We start from the raw sequence: 19,635 nt of genomic DNA on the forward strand, positions 1-19,635 counted from the left end.
TCTAGGATACATAGGAATTTATGTCCCATTACTTTAATGTCTACTCTAAGTTAAATAGTACAATGTTTTATTAAAGAATATGATCAAACATACAAATACCTTTTTGAAAGGATACTAATAAGATTTCTGCAACAATACATTGTCAAGGACAATACTTTGGCAGCTACATGCCTCTACGTTTCAACTTGCCTTTATAATAAGGAGGGGAGGTGTTACTTTCGAGTGGGTTAGATGGAGAAACAAAACTTCAAGATACTGTTGAAGACTGTGAGAGCCTGAAGCCTTTTGAAGGACACCATAACAGGTGTGGATTTGAAGCAGACGTTTCCCATAAAAAAGTGAACTTGTTATATGGACTATATAACACTCTTGGGGTTTGGCTGGGAAAATGATTAAGTCTATGATTTGTTGTTGGAACCTCAGATTTAGTTTTGCTTCGATGTTACTATGCAGTGTATCTAATAAACAGTAAGATTTTCAGAGATGGAATGAACTTGGAGTATTATTTGAAATTCTTGAGCTAGATGTTGATATACATTTTGTTTCAGTAATCTTCCACATTTTTTTAATCTAAAATCTCTACTTCAAAAAGGTTTTCACAAACTACCTCACCATTTTTTAAAATCAACTTAGAGGACAAGCACTTGTCATGTCATGGACTGGTAACTGGCTAATGATTAAGAAAAAAAGATGAATAATTCAATAATTTTTAAACAGGAGAGATATTTAAAGCAAAGTGCACCACAGATTAAGTAAAAAGAGTGATAGATTTAATTGATTAATAAACAATCTGGATTTAGGGGTAAGGTGTTCCAATTTATGATGTCATCAAATTTGTCAAGGTAATACAATTTTTAAAATGGATTGCAAAGACCTCCAAAATAATCACTAAGTGGGTTTCAAATGGCAAATCACTTTCAATAAAGATAATGCCAGAGGATGTGCTTTGGTACAAAACAAGCAGAACTTCACATAAACATTCACAAGACCTGAACTGGTTCAAAAAAGAATCTTGGCATTTTTGTGGACAGTTCAGTAATGTAGCTGTTATAAAAGGGCAAATTCTATGCTCAGGATAATTAGGAAGGGAATTTAAAATAAAACTACCAGTTGAGTAATGCCACCACATTTCAAAAATGATGTAACTGCAAAGAAGTGGAGAAGGTACAGAAAAGGTCGCTCAAAATGGTTAGAGGTCTATAATATTTTCCATGAAAAAAGACTACAACATCTTTGACTTCTCCAATCTGTCTTTATGAGCTTTATGAATGCATGTGATTGACCACCAGCGTATACAGAATATGGAGTTAAATGAATTATTTGCTTAAACCAACAAAATAAAATCAGAGTAAATAAAACATCAAAGCCACCCACCCCCCACACCAATATCATTTTGCTCTAGAGGCAGGAGTGTCAAACTGCCAAGCCGCGGGCCGGATGCATCATAGTGAAACCATGCCCAGCCCATTGCCGGCAATGGCAAAAAAGTCACGATACATCACAACACGTCATGTGACGTTGCAAGTTTGACACCCCTGCTCTAGAGGATTCTTTAACAGGGCTCAGCAGGTAAAGAGCCCACACATCTATTCAAGATACACTTCAGAGAATCAAGTCAAAGTCTGCTTGTACATAAGCTGAAATATAGACAAACCTTTTGTTTGCATACACTATCCTTTTTGCTAAATGCTCTCAAAACTGTGCACAATACATCTGAAATAAAAGACTAAAGATGCACTGTGAAAAGTAAGGTAAAATGGCAAACTCATAAACACCTAAAACTAAAGCAAAGCAAACTAACAATGAGGTTTTTTTTTTAAAAAAATAAAACATTAGAGACTTTTGGGCAGGATGTCAGAAAACTGTTCCATATATTTTTTCCCCAAAAAGGATTCATTTTGCTGGTTAATTACCAATTGCAGATGCTTTTAATAGGCAAAATAAATAAATAAAACAACATCAGAGACTTTTGGGCATGATGTCAGAAAACTGTTCCATATATATTTTCCCCCCCAAAAGGATTCATTTTGCTGGTTACCAATTGCAGATGCTTTTAATAGGCAAGATATTGAAAGTCACATTTTACCTTTCCTTGAAAACACAGATACAATTTCTTTAAGGTCATTATCAGAAATGGCTTCTTCATTTCTTTCTTCAGTTTCTTGCTTTTTGAGGTAATCATTTGCTGCACACAAGACTAAATCCTGCACTGTCAGGATCAGGGTCCCCTCACTGTTATATAGCTTGCAAGCTGTCCTACTAAGTTGAAGACGTCTTGTACATAATGAAAGCAACTACATAAAGGAAAATATATGTGTGTATATGTATATATTTCAAACACATATAAAAATAAATGATCATATTGTAATTCTCATTTTGATATTTTTCTAACAAGGTTGCTATATTACATTTGCATTCCACTCTTCCTTTAAGATTCTGGAGACCATACATCAATTTTGCTTGAATGACTAAATAGCCCCTAATATCATTTTCCTTTCCTAAATCTTCACTGGATTTCCCACTTAATGTATAAATCTCTGGTTTTCAAGACATGTACTGCCTGCAAATGTTTGCAGCTTCACGAGGTGATCACTCTGCGTATTTATAATTAAATTTATACATTCAAGTAATATCAGAAGCCTTCAACACCTTTTTTTTCTCATCAAGAGAAACAAGTCCTCTATTGCTATTTGGGGAAACATTTGGAAACAAGAGAGGGTAAATGTGCAAACGTGAGATTATTAACTCTTAGTGAATTGTAGAAATATTACTTTTAATTGTTACCTACAATGAGACAGCTCTTTCTCCCCCCCCCAATGATGTTTGGTTATGCTAGAGATCTATAGCAGTTCTTACAAACCTGGATTTGACCTGACATCTCCAGGAAGACACTTGTAGATATTTTGTTAGCTGCGAAGTCGTGTCTGACCCATCGCGACCCTATGGACAATGTTCCTCCAGGCCTTCCTGTCCTCTACCATCTTCTGGAGTCCATTTAAGCTCATGCCTACTGCTTTTCCCCCCACCCCCCAGCATGTATGAACTGGTAATATACTTTTTTATCTTACTCTCTCAGACACATCATTTGTCCTCATCAATTTCATTACAATTCCCTCTTTGAGTTAATGTTACTTACCCTCGGGAATGTGTGAGCAACAATTAGTTGCCCATTTCGGTATCCATCTCCATTTTTGTACGCAATTATTTTTACTGTTTTTTGGTCTAGAGCTGCAGATATCTTTTCTGAGATGACTTGCAAGGAGGTTTCATTCTTTAAGGATGCTAGAACTTCTTCAAAATAATGCAGAGTAGATTCAGCTTTGTCAGAGAATAACTCAATCTCCACGATAAAACAAAACATAATGTTAGCATTACTTCAGTTTTATTATAAACTTAGTGAAGTTACTTTTTAAAAGGTAACCAAATGGAATAAAAATCTAAATTTGAATTTCAAACATTATACTTTTATGACAAAGTGGAGAAAATACAAGATAGACAAAAAAACCAGGCAATTGTCCCTTTACACACATACAAATTTCAGAGGATTCAGAATTGAATTTTTATAAAAACATTGCCAGAAGTTATATATTTAAAATGGTTAGTTTAACCACCCTTGATACATAACTACATGATAGATTACTGCAAAAAATGATATAACTAAATAATACAAGTTAAGAAAGACATACTACATGCATCAAAGAAAGTAGTAGAAAATCCATTTTTAGCTGCTCTTTTCTCAAATGCCATTAAGTAAAACAGGAAGTGAATGGACTGGGTTTTTTTTTAAAATTGAATAGAAACTCCTGAACTAATGTTAATTGCTAATCTCCCCAGATGTTTAAGATTAGCCACTGACTCAAATCTTTTACACAATCCTTTTCAAAAGAAAATTGCTTCTACATTATAGTACTTGGATTTCAAATCCTTCTTTCCCAAATAAAATGTACAGCTAGAAAAAAAAATGCTGACTTTTCTACCATGTACCTAGTGAATATATACCCGTGGCAATTTCTCAAGGTATATAATTATATCCCAGTTCGATTATTTCTTATAGCTGCTGAATGGACTATGTTTGTAGCTACTAATAGTATCTACTGTAGTGGCAATCAGGATTTTCTGCATCCCAAGGGGTTATACTCTTAACTATAGGTCTTTTTTAAAATAATAATAATAATAATAATGGAATGGTAAGCTGCAGGGGGAGAGGTTATTTTTTGCTTAACTCAGTTCCCTTCTGAATCATGCTACAATAAATGACAGTCATTTAACAGATATATATGTAAGTACAAGATAAAAGATAATTAAGTCACACTTCCTGTTCTTCTACATGAAGATTAATTCATAATAATTGTGAGGCAGGCCAAAAATTGTTCTCAGTGATTAAGGTTAAAGTCAGAATTAATCCAAGCATGATTTCAACTCATTTCAGCATTTTCAAAATCAGAGTTAAGCACTAAAATATTTAAAATACTGCTTAAAATCAACATGTTCTCTAGCATAAATAGCGTTATCTTTTTTAAAAAAATAAAATAAAAAATAAAGACAAAATTTGTGATGATGGTTTGGATTCAAACCTAGCCTAAAGCAAATAGTCACTACTAAAGCCAGAAAGAAATTTTAATTTTTTAATAATGTTGTTCAAATACAAATACTCCACAATTTGCAAACCATCTAAAAGATAAAGTTATAATATGGCCAGTTATTTGTTTATCTCCAGTGTACATATGTGAAAGGCTTAACTCACCTTATTAACATCAAGGCATTTAAAAGGACAAAAGGGTAAATTATTTCTGTCCTGGAAACCAGAGGCACAGGAAAATATAGTCCCAGGGAGCAATTTTTTCAGTTCTTTCTTTCCTCTGAGGGTCCTTCCACAAGCCAAACATATCATTATTTTTTTCTTTCCACAAGGTGAAAGAAAATAGTAGCCCTGTTGTTGTTGTTTTTAAAAAAAGGTCAAAATACTTTAAATTAAATACTGCAGAAATTTTTTTCTATTTTTTGCATAGTTATTTAAATGTGAAATATTTCAAATTTAGTATTCACAATATCCCCTTTTTAATTATGTGTATATTTATCAGTAAAATTCTATAATATGAGTTGATACTAGAACATTTATTTTTAAACTGCATAGTTTTGAAACAAAAGATGCTGTAACTTTTGGATTTTCCTCTTAGCTTAATTGGAAAACATAACAATCCATTTCTTTGAATTTTGTGTTGTCTTTGGTTAAAATATATAATGCATCTTAAAAGGTATATTAGAAAATTAAAATTCACAAAAGTGAATTTGAAAAGAATTTTTAGAAATGACTGCTTTGTTTGAAAAAGCTTTCAAGGGGCATTTTACATTTGAATTTCTGTTTAAACATTTTTATACTTTAAAAATGCTTTTAAAGGAAAGCAGATTAATGTAAACAAATGGGCATGAATCATGCTACTTTTGAAAGAACTTTTAAAAGAATATTAAAATATTTCATAAGTTAAGTTATGTCTTTATTACCTATCATAGCGGAGTTACATTTTTCTTTTCTTTCTCTTTACTTACTGGTTGGTCAATTTTTTCTGTCTTGGTTATGGTAAATGTACAAATAGAAGCATAGTTTGCTGCTGTAATGTCTAGGTCCAATATTGTGCTATAAAAGGCACTAAAAACTTTTGTTTCTGTGAAATTCCATTTTTGGTTGGCAGCTCCATAATTATGTGGCTTGTATTTCTGTCAAAATATAAAATATTTGTCCTGCCTTTCATTTTCAATAATTTCCAGCTGATAATTGACTCTTAATTACAATTTTAAAATTAAAATAACATAGATAATCCGACAATACACCCCTTTATCTTTTTACTATACTTCTGGTATTTAACAATACTAGCATATAAAATTTGTTCAAATAAATTACAAGCTTAAGAACTTAAAAAAGTTGAAATAAACAGTGAACAACAAGTAGATGGGATTTTGATCTAATAAAGTTATAAATAAGTTAAGGATTCAGATAAATTTGGAATATTGAACTTTTACTATAATAAGATTGTGGACGATTACAAAAGAAAACAACTTCTTATTGCAAACAGATTTATGTTGGCTGTTCTGGTTATTGCAAGTCATAATGAAATATTAGTGATGATTTTAGAAATGGGACACTAGAAAGGACTAAAGATTTTAAACAAAACTAAAAAACATGCTATTATTGGTATTTACAAAATGACACAAAATGTCATAACATCAGAAATATTAAAGGAGATGTTTTGAAGAATGGAGCCAGAAGATAATAACTACAATATCAACACTTACAGTAATGATGGCTAGTTTTATAGATGAACTCTGTCTAAAAGTAGTTAATAAAGGAAAAACAGATGTAGAACAACTTTTATCTGACAGATAGAGGAAATGCAGAATGGGATTACAAATTTAAACAACAAGGGCATAATTTGGGAAAGGATGTTTTACTAGATATACAAAAGAAACTGGGTGAAGTTTCAAAAATTAAAAGGGAAATACAAATGACAAACCAAGAGAATGACCTGGAAAATGTTTTCTTATTGGATCTGAAAAAGAAGCATGTTAAAACCTTCAAGAAATTTGGGCTAAAGAAGAATTGAAGACAAATGTAATCCTATGACTGTATTTGATTGAATTAAAGATTTAGACTGTTAAAAGTAAAAGGAAGGAATATGATGTTGGTTTAGTTGATCAAGGTTAAAATAGGACTTTATATTTTTGCAATATTCTGCCATCCCTTTATGGACTTTTTGCTGACCTCAGAATTGAAATTTGATGTTTTGTAGATTTGCTTATAAATAAGGAATGAGTTATAGTAGAGATTACATATTTCTTTTTTTATTTATTATATTCCTTTTCTTCTTTCTTTTTCTTTTTTCATGTAGTTTCTATTCTTTTCTTTTCATTCTCTTTTCTTTCTCTAAATTTAGTTTCCATCAGTTTTTACTACTGTCATTAATATTCTTAATAAAATATTTTTTCTAAAAAAAACCTCCCAGCATCTTCCATTGCTTTTTCATTGCTCTTCTTCTGGAACTACCAGAAAGTAAGGCTAATGCAGTGAAATACCCATTAAACCATGGGTCATTTAACACAATGATATTGCCTACATGAATGCTGCCAGATATCTTGCTTTTTGATGTTGGTGGCAGGTAGCACAGAGGAATATATTACTCATCCCTGGTCCAAGCTAAGATTTTTCTAAAGCCCAGCCCAGAAGACCAATTTTACAAAACAAACAGATCACTAACACTGTTTTCAGAAGCGAGATCATTAATTAAGCCTTTCTGGATGGATTCCGCTGCAGCTTATTATTTATTTATTTATTTATTTATTTATTTATTTATTTATTTATTTATTCGATTTATATACCGCCCTTCTCTCGTAGGACTCAGGGCGGTTCACAAGGTTTTTAAATACAATACAACAAATTACAAAACTTAAAATCAATTAAAAAGATTATATTGACCTTGAAATAAAACCCCAGTTAAAATACAATTAAAATCCTAATTAATATTCTCAGTCCAGGCCAGAGAGCTCAAAGAGCCAGGTCTTCAGGTCCCGGCGGAATGAGTGAAGGTCAGGGGCAGTCCTAAGCTCTACAGGCAGCTGATTCCAAAGGGCAGGCGCACCCACAGAGAAGGCCCTCCCCCTGGGTACTGTCTGCTGGCAATCTTTTACCGGCGGTACCCTGAGAAAACCCTCCCTGTGGGAGCGCACAGGACAAAGGGAGCTTGATGCTGGCAGCAGGTGTTCCCTCAGATATCCCAGACCCTCACCATTTAGGGCTTTATAGGTCATCACCAGCACCTTGAATCTCACCCGGAGGGCAACCAGAAGCCAATGCAGCTCACGGAGCAGAGGTGTTACATGGGAGTATCGGGAAACCCCTATCACAACCCGCACGGCTGCATTCTGCACCAGCTGAAGCCTCCGGGTGGTCCCCAAGGGCAGCCCCATGTAGAGAGCGTTGCAGTAGTCCAATCGGGAGGTCACGAGTGCATGAGTGACTGTGCACAGGGCATCCCGGTCCAGGTAGGGCCGCAACTGGCGCACCAGGCGAACCTGGGCAAAGGCTCCTATATGGTCTTCAAAACTGAGCCATGAATCCAGGAGGACGCCCAAGTTGCGAGCCCTATCAACGGGGGTAACACCTCACCCCCCATCATTAAAGGTGGAATAGGCTAAGACACTCCTTTAGCAACAATTTACTTATATTGGGCTACCTGATGCAGCAATCTACTTGTGGAATGGAATTATTCTTTCATTTCTCTTTCTGGTATACTACATTTATTCATTAAATGTGTATCTCAAGTGAAAACAAATGGAGTGCTCACAATGAAGCCATTATTAATAACTGTAAACAAATCCTGTTCTGTACTCTCTACCATCCATTTGAATTCCAGTTAACCCAATTTATTTAACCTTCAGCTCTAAGGAACTAGGCACGGAATAACTCCAAATATAAGAAAAACATCTGCCATATCACTTTTTCCCACTTCTCCAAATTATCATCTTCAAACTCTGCATAAAACAAGCCCATCGAGAAAGCAATCACAACCAGATGATATTTTAAAATATAATATGAAGAATCCCCTAAAGTTAACTTTCAGAATAAAATGTGTAGTATGTGTCTAGGAAAAGGGGAAAACAAAATTTGCCAAGTACTGTTCCATCATCTCTGGATCCTTTATGCCTACAGCCTAAAGTATCATAACACAGAAATGATAAGCAGAGAAAAAAGTGATTCATAGACACACCTCTGTTAGGTATATATTTCTTCCCGTCTATATTTTATCCTCTATCAGTACTGATTTGCAGGACTAGAATATGTAACCAGTGTTAGATCAGTGGCCTCAGTGGTGGGATTCAGCCAGTTCGCACCACTTCGGCAGAACCAGTAGCTAATTTTTTGTTGCCCAGGCCTAGAATGGACTTCCGGAAGCGGCATCCACATAGAGAACTGGTTATTCACATATTTGAATCCCACTACTGAGTGGCCTCCAACCTTTTGGGCACCAGGGACCAGTTCCATGGCATGGTTTTGCACACTGCCTTTATCCCACACTTGCATGACCTGGGTCAGGGGTTGGCTACCCTTGTATTAGGTGTCAGTTTATATGATTTTTGTCTTATACTTTGATGAGATACAGATTAACATGACATAGTTATATCTAGTGAATACTATAAAGACCACTTCAATAGATTACACAATGGGTCTAGACTTTGGAAATTTTTAACCTCTACAGATATCTGATAACAGATTGAATGTACTCTGTTCATTCTGTGTTGCTACCGCATTTCTCCAAAAATGAGATCTGTTTTTTTTCCCTCCAAAAGAGGCACCAGGTTTTACTTTCGGGGGATGTCTTTTCCCCTGTCTCACCTCACAGTCCTGCCCAGCCAGCCCACTTCTTCTACGGCTGATCATTGCCACTTTTGCGCATCGCCCCTGGCCTCCATTTTGCTGTCAGATGCCTTCACGAAAGACCTCTGCAGCTGAGAACCGAGCTCTGTATTGACATGTGCAGTACCCCCTCAACCTCCATAGCATCAATCCGGAGCTTGGAGCTTGGCTGCAGAGGCCTTTCCTGAAGACCTCTGATGGCGAAATGGAGGCTGGGGGGTGCCACGTGCATCAATCCAGAGCAAAATGGAGGCCGGGTGTGATGGGCGCAAGCAGCGGTGAGAGGCTGCAGAAGAAGAGGGCTGGCAAGGCGAGGCAGATATCGGGGCATGGGAGGCCTGGTTACAATGGTAAAAAGGTACAGGGCACGTGGGGCAGCTCTACTCCCCCACCCCCACCCTAGCTTGATTTTTACGTGTATGTCTCTCCCCAAAACTAGGGCTTATTTTTGAGGCAGGGCTTATGTTAGGTCCAATAACAAAAAATCAAGCTAGGGCTTATTTTGGGGGGAAACACGGTATCTACTTTTTAAGCACTTGGACTATCAAGCATTGTATGGATTAAAAGTAGATCCAGAAAACAATATGAATTTTTATATCAGACGGAAACCCTATGCAAAAAAATAAAATTAAATAACAGAGAAAGGACTAAAATATTAAAGATGGGCTTTCCATCAAGCCTAGAACACACAGATAAGCTCTGAATTTTTGACTGTGTATAAATCCAGAAAAAGAGGTTTTCAAAATATGCCCTAGAATATTTCTCAGCCACTACCATAACTGCTATGTGATTGGATAACAGAAAACGATCTAAAATTATATAAGGGCAGCATTCTGTCATAGTTTCTCCAAACAGCTAGCTGGACAAGGAACCTCTGTTACAGAAGCTGTCACTGATGTAAAAAGGATGAGGAGTCAGCCCGGTGGCAGCAGACAAGGAATGTCCAGACAAAAAGAGAACAAAAAAGAACTGATAGCAAGTTGATATTATAGAAGCTAATCCGCAGGAATACAAAGACTTCGTAGCAATGTTAAAAGAAAATTAAAACCAATTTCTCATTTGAGCTCAGAGTAATGTGCATAATTAAACATGCTCTTTATTAGAGAAGTAAACAACTTAGGCGACAGGTATTTTTATGTCTAGTAACTTTGTAATGCAAAATGTCTGGAGAAGACAAAGTTATTTAACTCAGCTACTGAATGATAAGAATATAGGAATGTTTTTATTTTTACAGATAGTCGATATAAAACTGCAACTTGTGGATTTAAAATAATAATTTGCTATATTTGATGACAATATATAACAAATAATGCTACTAACCTGAAGGATAATAGGACTCCCTTGTATTTCCAGTGGAAATTTTGGACATCCATTCAGTACAATGGGCATTGATACTGCGAGCACTAGATCTGGATCAATTGCAAGATGAAAGGACCTAGAAACAAAAGTCTGAGTCTGAAATGATGAAGTATTATGTTTTAAAATCATGACAGATAAATTTATTTCCATTTTATCACAGGATGTTTTGTATACAGCTCAGGAGGTTTATATTCTATCTATTGCATCTGCCAGAGACATTAGTGAAGGGATGACAATAGCATAATGGAGGATTTGCCCCTAATCTATAACGATGCAAGGAGACAACAGGAAAAGGACAGACATTGGACAGAAGGATACAGAAGGAAAAAATATATGGCCATTCTAGATATCTAACTGTATATTACTATGGCATATGTAAATAGGAGGTTTTGCCAAAATTATGACAAAAAGTAGTTATTTAAAATGAAAATGTGAGGCTTTGGTAACTATAGATTATAACTGTGTCTTTTTAAAAACCATTTATCTGAGCTTTCATTTTGAGAAACTTCTGATAACATCAGAATTAAACTGAAGAAGAAACAGGCCACGGGCATTATTCAAGAATAAGTCAAATGGAAAATGTGACTGAAGGTTCTTCTGGGGATGCTGTAAGGCTGGATGTTCCATCTCATTTCTAATACATAGAAATGTACCTGCTTTCCTCTTTCCATACCCAATGTTGCTTGACATCATCACACTTCTTTTCCAACAAAACCACTTCAGTACCAGAATGAAGATCAGTATTCTCCACACCCAGTACAAGATTTGGAAAGCTGCAGTTGATGATCTTCCCATTTTTATATTCAAAGTGTTGATGATGGGCTTTCTGGAATTCTTCAGCCAATTTTGGCTGATGCCTAAGAAGACCAACAAAAATAAATGCCTCGTACATACATACTACATTATATGCTAAGAGCAACAAACGTGTGAAATCAAAACTGAATCAGATTTCAAAGGAACTGGGCACAGATGTTGGGAAAAACTGGATAGGTGGCTATATGAAGATGTGGAATGAAAAGCCTAAAACGAGACAGACTAAATCTCTCTTTAATTTGGATTTCTGCATCAAGCTGAATGATCCAAATGGCTCTTTCCAACTCTATGATCCTGAGAAAGGCATAAATTTACTGAATTTATAAAACAGTTTTATGTACAGCTGACAGGAGTAAATGCCACCTTTCTAGGGGTAATATTATGTTCCACCATATTTACTATATATGAAATGTGCCAACAAACAAAGACATCTGGATACAGGCACAAACTCTTTATAGCTTGCATTGATTTTTAAAATAATTACTCTAGTACACTATACTGAGCTGGCAAAGAAATAAAGAAGACCTCAAACTCTTGTGAAATATGAAATAATGGAACTCTAAAGAGATTATATCACATTACTTGTTAATCCTTCCTTTAGATATTATTAGATTTTATGCAATTTTGTTTTCCTTATTGTCTTTTACAGGACTATATCTTAGGAGTTTTTTTTCTTCATTTTGAGATATTACAAAGTCCACTTTTTCATAGCCGCATCAGAACCTTATTAATTATTAAGAATCTGAAGCTGAGATACCTGCAGAAAGCAACCCTATTACCTTCAAATAAAAAGAGAAAACTGATTCCCTTGCTCATTGCATTTAGTAAACAGGGAGTGGGTTGAGGGATGGGTTTTTCTCATTTGCTGGATTTAACACTTGCCAGATATATAAGGCTACGGTATCTCAGTATTCTAATAATTCAGGTGTTCAGATCTGACTTAATGTCATCGGTGAGGTTAGTAAATATCTGCTCAGAATAGTGGTAGAATAAAGTGCTAGACTTTCAGCTATTTCTCATTATGTAGGGAATGTTTTAACTGTTTATTAAGATTTAATTTTGAAACAGAATTGCATCAGAGTACGGGTAGTCCTCAACCTATGACCACAGTTGAGCTTAAAATTTATGTTGATAACCAAGGCAGTTGTTAAGTGAGTTTTGCCCCATTTTATGCCTTTTTGCTGCAGTTGTTAAGTTGTTAAGTAAATGAGGTAGCCATTAAGTGAATCTGGCTTAATCCACATCTTAGGAAATAAGAACTCTTGGATGCAAGTTTAGTCCAAAAGGAAATTGTTTACTAGGATGGAATCGATTGTGGCAGTACAAGACGGAATCTAACAAAGTTACATTTCAATCCCATATAAAGCATTCCCATTTCAGCCCCTCCCCTCATCCATTTGGTCAGGCTCTCATCATTTGCTTAGGTGTCAGGCCCTTCCGTGGGAAAGGGAAACTCTCCTTGTTTTTATTGTTATTGCTTCTTCCTTTTTCAGTTGTAAATGAAGGTGCTATCCAGATCTGTGTCTCCCCCTCCCTCCCCCAGTTCAACCATTTCCCTGTTGTTTGAAGATCGCCTTAAGAACTGTCCTCTCCCCCCCCCTCGGAGAGATGGCAGAATCCCCAGAATAAGCACATTGTTCTACCTATACATTTATGAAATGTGATATAAATGGATTCTGACATTGACTTTGCTGTATCAGAGGCCAGCTGAGAAGGTTACAAATGGTACTCTTATGACCCCAGGAGAGTGCAACTGTCATAAATACATGCCAGTTGCCAAGTGCCCAAATTTTGATCATGTGACCTTGGGGTTTCTGTAATGGTCGTAAGTGTGAAAACTGGTCATAAGTCACTTTTTCCAGTGCCGTTGAAACTTTGAATGGTGACTAAATGATGGTTGTAAGTCAAGGACTACCTGTAGAGCTGAAATCATTATAATAAGAATTTAACTTTCAAACTGACATTATAATTTTCAGTAGATTATTATCAACCTAGAACACAGTTTTAGTTTAATATAATCTGAGCAGGTTTGATACAAGGACAGTTATATCAGAAACACTCTTTTAGTTGGTGCCTTCTTATTAAAAGATGGTATCCTTATAATTGTGTTATGTGTAATTTTTAAAATGTAATAATAAAAAGATATAAAAGGAATAAAATTAATTCACTATATGCAAGTATAAATAACTGACCTGTATTTTTTATATAACTCTGCATCTTCAAAAAACTGCTCAGCTTTTTCCTTCTGAATGTTGTAGTCCTCATCAAAATCATAGGAAATTTGCTGCCACGCATATTTTGTAGACCTATGATGTGCTTCTGTTTTAAGATGTGACCGTATGTGTGAATTTCTGGAAAGATATAGAGAACACCAAGGCTCACTTATTACCAGTGATTTTTTTCAGAAATTTGAGCCATTGATTAAAACTGAGTTTTCAAAAGAGCATACCACGTTAAAGTGTTACACTGTTTATTCTACTATTAATGAGAATTTGAGTTTCATAAATCCTTGGACTGAAATATTTAATTACATGTCTTAAATTCATTGAAATGAATGACAAATAAACCCCATGGGAGACAATGGCCAATGTCATTTGGATAACAGATCTAAAACAGTGTAATAGTTAAGACTTATTCATGTATAGTTTCTAAGACTATCAGTGATGGTATTCAGCAAAGAAGATTGTAAGCCTATGTGCTTTTATTCTATCATATACAAACCATTTGTTTAGATTGTCTTGACCATTAAGATTAGCACTAGCTCTTACTCTTATATTTTAGAGAGAAAATAAAGGTAGGATTGAAAAGAGAAATAAGGAAAGGAAAGGAAAGGAAAGGAAAGGAAAGGAAAGGAAAGGAAAGGAAAGGAAAGGAAAGGAAAGGAAAGGAAAGGAAAGGAAAGGAAAGGAAAGGAAAGGAAAGGAAAGGAAAGGAAAGGAAGAAAAGTTCTAGGACACTTCTACCTTTAGTAAGCTCAATTACTTATAATTTAAAACAATGGTGTTGTATCTTAAAATAAGAAATCTTTGTAATACATATACCATCATAGACCGTTTTTACTTCATAGAAGGGTTAAAGTTTATTCCCATAATACGAGACAGAAGAAAGGAGTGCTGAAAACAATAGGGTGAAGTAAAATTGAACCAGTATCAATAATGCAAATAAATGCAATGATGATTTACAACAGCAAATCTATGTGATTTGAATTATTCTTCAGAATGGAATCCATTGAAGATGACAGCCCCCCCCCAAAAAAAGCTATATCTCTGATTGACTCACAAAAACAGATTCTTCAATAAATATTTCTTAGTTAAAATGTATTAAGGTTTATTAGCCAGCATCAGTCTGCTTGAAGGCTTTAGACAAGTAGGGGAAAGCATATTTTGCAAGCTACATCCAAGCACAGATAAAAAACTGGGATGTGCTAGGGGGTAGGCTCCCTGAGAATAGCTAGAAAGTGGGATGCTTCTTGTAGCAGAAAATGTTTTTTCTAATATTAATTGTAAGCTATGTCAACTATGCCAGAGGTGTCCAACTGCCAGCATCACATGGAAGCCGCGCTCACCCCAGTTCTGGCAAGGGGAAAAAGTTGTGATACGTCATGACATGTCACGTGACATGGTGAGTTTGACACCCCTGAACTATGACAACTAGAAATACACTATGGAACTTTTCTTTTGGAAGTTATGCATTGTTAAATTTATGGGCATATGTGTATGAAATATATTATAAGCATATCTCTAGATGTATTAATGTGTTAATTATGTATTAATAAAATTTTATTGTTGATTTATTGCCTGAAATGGTATAAGGTTTCCTGCCTGAACAGGGGGTTGGACTAGATGACCTCCAAGGTCCCTTTCAACATTATTATTATTATTATTATTATTATTATTATTATTATTATTATTATTATTATTAAAAACAGTTAATACTTAAATATTTGTTATATTAAACATATTAAGTATAAATATATTAATATAAAAGATTTAAATCTTTAATTGTCTATTTAAGAAACAAAGTGGCTCTGCAAATTAATGAAGATAATTAAGCAGCAAATCCCACCCTCACTAGCACTAATGATGTCACCTAGTTAGGCAATGAAAGGTCTGCAAGCAACCAAGCTCAGAGAGCACCAAGGTCTCCATAAGAGAACTAAAAACAGAATTTAAAATATGACATTCAAAACATTAATGTTAAAACACATAATTGGTTTATTTCTGCAATTAAATGCTCCTTCATTTTTGGAGGCAGATTACTGTATTAAAAGCATGAATAAATTAATCTAATTGTAATAAATCAATTCCAGGTGCCACTATTCAGGAATAGCATGATCTTACTTGTCCCCAAATACCTTTCTGTACAGTCATATTTTTTTGCTCCACAAAAATAAATTAGAGAGGGGTGATCTTCAATATCATTAGATCTGCAAATTACTTGATGTCTTCAATATGCTGTGTTTTCCCCCCCTCAAATACTAGGATATGGATTTTTGGCCAACTGCAGTCCAGTGTTAAACTTAGTTATAGTGGTAATATTCACAGAGTTGCAATCTATATATTAAAACACCCACCTTTTCTTCTGTTGAAATTTAATTGAATGTGCTCAACCTTCCAAACCTGACAGTTTTTTTTTGGGGGGGGGAGTGAAGCCTTATTATGGAAATAATATTCCAAAAGCCACATCCAACTTCTTTTGTTTTTTAAACTTTGTTTGTTTCATTGATTGGATATGGAGTTGTATGAAATGTGGAAGGACATCTTTATTCATTCTACCTTCCCCTACATCTACCTATGAGCACCAAAATCTGTTCCAGAATACAGTAACTCTCTTGGAATGATAGCTGAGATTGCAAAAAGGCAAAAAAAATGGCAATAGTTCTTGATAATAAGCTGATTGCAGAAAGCAGTGAGGAAGGAAGAATGAGGAAGAATCTAATTTCAACTGGGAGGACATTCCAAAGGGCCACCCACAAGCAGTGCTTCCTGGCCTTGACCCCCTTGTCTCCCAAGCTGCTTCTCCCCAAAAAACTATGTAAACTGGGCCTATTCTAGGCGGAAAGTGCAGTTCTGAAGATATAGGTTAGAATTAGCACTTTTAAATTGTGCCCAAGTATCTTACTGATAGCCAGTGAAGGACCTGTAGTACAATCCAAGGCCAGGTTTTTGTGTTTACATGGATAGCTGCACTGTGGACTATTTGCAGCTTCCAAGTTGTTTTTAAAAGCACCCCAATATAGTATGTTAAAGCAGTGGGGACTTGCTGCTTTTTGTGCAAGAGACAAAAATTACAGAATCCTTTAGGTGAGATGAGTGGAGGATTAAACAAACAAACAAACAAACAAACAAACAAACAAACAAATAAATCCAGAGCTTTGGAGAAATATGCCCACTTGCAACATTCACAGTGTAATAATCAAATCTTTAGGTTGAATAGATCAAGATAATGTGTTATATACATTGACACAAAAATGAAGTACTTCATCATCAGTGAAGTATAATGTATAGTCTTGGTATTAATATATCTAAGAGCAAATACTCTCTATAAGTTAGAAATGGCATAGCATTTCTAGGAGGATTATTTCTAATACTGGGGAACTTTTTAAATATTTTAGAAAACAACAGTGCCATCTATTGTGCAACAGAATTAATGCAATATGTCTATATACTGGTATTTTCATTAGTATTCTACTTTTCACTTTCAGCATTCTTCCACTGTGGCGGTGCACAAACAATAACAGAAAGTGGGCAAGGAGGTGCTGGTAGGTTAATCAATCATTCTTCAAATATATACATTCCGGCTTTCATTCCCTTTGTGAACTTTGGCCAAACAGATTGTAGGTTTTGGTATCAATCATGAACAACAAAAGTTCCATCACATAAAGTGCATTTCTTTCATGGAGTCATGATAAAAATGAATACATGGAGCATTTATATTTATGCGCTATCTATAAAATACAAATATCATTTGAAAAAAGAAGATAATTTCAATGTTGAATAAAGAACAAAATGTTATTAATTTATGTGGTAAGAGATATACCAGTTCTTAACAGAATGTACCACAAAACTGTTTTACAGAAAATTACAAAAAAGTGAAACAGCAGATCGTATACTGTTGCATCAGGATATATCTCTGAATATGAAAATACAGTCAACACAACAGATACGCTTGCCTTCTAAGAAAATATTCTCTCAGCACATAAAAAGACATGTCTTCTCCCTCAGAAAACCTTCCAGAAGGCAGATCCAGAAGTTCAAGCCATTCCATTTATTTTTATTTTAGTTAGAGCTATTCTACTTCCACTGGTAGCTTTTGACTTTGAGCGATCTTACTTTTTAAAAAAAAATGTGGGTGCTAAATATAAGTGGGAGATAATTTGTAACATTGAACAGTGCTGAGGTGAGGCTATTTAAAATCTCATTAAGAACATAATAGCCCATCTTAAACCAGAATTTTGTTTCTTCCATGGCTAACCAGATGCCTCTGGGGTCTCAGCAGGCAGGAAATAAACATACATTCCTCTTCTGCTATTGTTCTCTGGTATTCAGAGGTATATTAATGCTGTATTCAGCCCAGAAAATCAAGGCTAATAGTAATCAATAAACCTATTCTTGATTGATTTATGTCATCCATTTTAGAGCTAAGCAAGTTGGTGGCCATCACTGTGAATTCCACAGATTAATGCATCATGTGAGGACACATGAGGTGTATTGTGCATTATGATTATGTGCATTCTAATACTTTTTTCCAGTCAGCTTGATTAGAGGAAGAAAGAAGACCTTGATTTCATATGTCTTGATTATATTTAGTAGAGCTGTTCACTATTATGAGGGCCAGTTTGGTGTAATGGTTAAGGGGTCTGCCTAGAAATTAAGAGACCATTAATTCTAGTCCTGCTGAGGCACCAAGCCAGCTGGATAATTTTGGGCTAGTCACTTTTTCTCAGCCCCAGGAAGAAGGCAACGTAAACAGTTTCTGAAAACTTGTAAAAAAAATGAAGGTATTACTTTGGACCACTTACAGATGTTTATCTGGGTCATCTTTTATTTTTTCAATGCTTTTTTCACATTTTTCTTTCTCTGGCTCTTCGACACCCTTTTTTTCTTCAAATTCCACTACAGCTCTTGCAACAGAAAGTTTAGCACCAACAACAATGTCATTCTTGGCTTGCAAAACAAAATCTGGAAAATGAATTCAAACTTATTTAAAACAAGTTACAGATGAGTTTTCTTATCTATCATCAATAATTTATAAGAATATCATCTAAAGTCAGATTTCCAGCAGAAAAAAAAGAACATTTTTAAACCTTTAACCTATAAACACCCACACCTATTTTCTGGATCACTGAACACCAAAAAGGGAGTACTGTAAACTGAACTATTGATCTAATTTCCATGGAAGTTATATTTTGCCTAAAACTGACCCAGTTTTCAAAAGGATTATTCTAATTCCGTCTAATCAAGTGGGACATGAAAACACCATTGAGTTTGCTCTTGTTTACTTAGCCTTTCAAGGGGAAAAAAATCAGCAATGAAAAAGTAGTTTAAAAAGTAAGGCTTTCCATAACAGAATCTGGAAGCATAGACCATATAGGGGGGCCTTCACCCAGGTTCGCCTGGTGCGCCAGTTGCGGCCCTATCTAGACCGGGATGCCTTGCGTACAGTCACTCATGTGCTCGTGACCTCTCGTTTGGACTACTGCAACGCTCTCTACATGGGGCTGCCCTTGAGGACCACTCGGAGGCTTCAACTGGTGCAGAATGCAGCCGCGCGAGTGGTATTGGGGGTCTCCCGATACTCCCATGTTACACCTCTGCTCCGCGAGCTGCATTGGGTGCCAGTTGCCCTCCGGGTGAGATTCAAGGTGCTGGTAATGACCTATAAAGCCCTACATGGCATGGGTCCGGATTACCTACGGCAGCACCTGCTGCCGGCATCAACTTCCCTCCGTCCAGTGCGCTCCCACAGAGTGGGCCTCCTCAGGGTGCCTCCAATCAGAGAATGTCGATTGGTGGCCCCCAGGGGGAGGGCATTCTCTGTGGGCGTGCCAGACCTAT

General features: G+C 35.6%; 1 protein-coding gene across 1 annotated transcript in view; it reads right to left on the minus strand.

Annotated features, from left to right (window-relative positions):
* Positions 1–19,635, minus strand: part of DCDC1 (doublecortin domain containing 1) — a gene marked incomplete at both ends in the record, with an annotated part of 271,836 nt that overhangs the window by 12,563 nt on the left and 239,638 nt on the right. The window contains 8 exons of the mRNA XM_083357546.1: positions 2,087–2,294; positions 3,137–3,340; positions 4,745–4,930; positions 5,548–5,715; positions 10,727–10,841; positions 11,419–11,622; positions 13,771–13,929; positions 18,600–18,759. Coding sequence (XP_083213672.1) covers positions 2,087–2,294; positions 3,137–3,340; positions 4,745–4,930; positions 5,548–5,715; positions 10,727–10,841; positions 11,419–11,622; positions 13,771–13,929; positions 18,600–18,759 — 1,404 coding nt within the window. The remainder of the gene's footprint in view (positions 1–2,086; positions 2,295–3,136; positions 3,341–4,744; positions 4,931–5,547; positions 5,716–10,726; positions 10,842–11,418; positions 11,623–13,770; positions 13,930–18,599; positions 18,760–19,635) is intronic.

Source organism: Vipera ursinii, assembly GCF_947247035.1.
Source record: "Vipera ursinii genome assembly, chromosome: 1".
In the NCBI taxonomy this organism is placed as follows: domain Eukaryota; kingdom Metazoa; phylum Chordata; class Lepidosauria; order Squamata; family Viperidae; genus Vipera; species Vipera ursinii.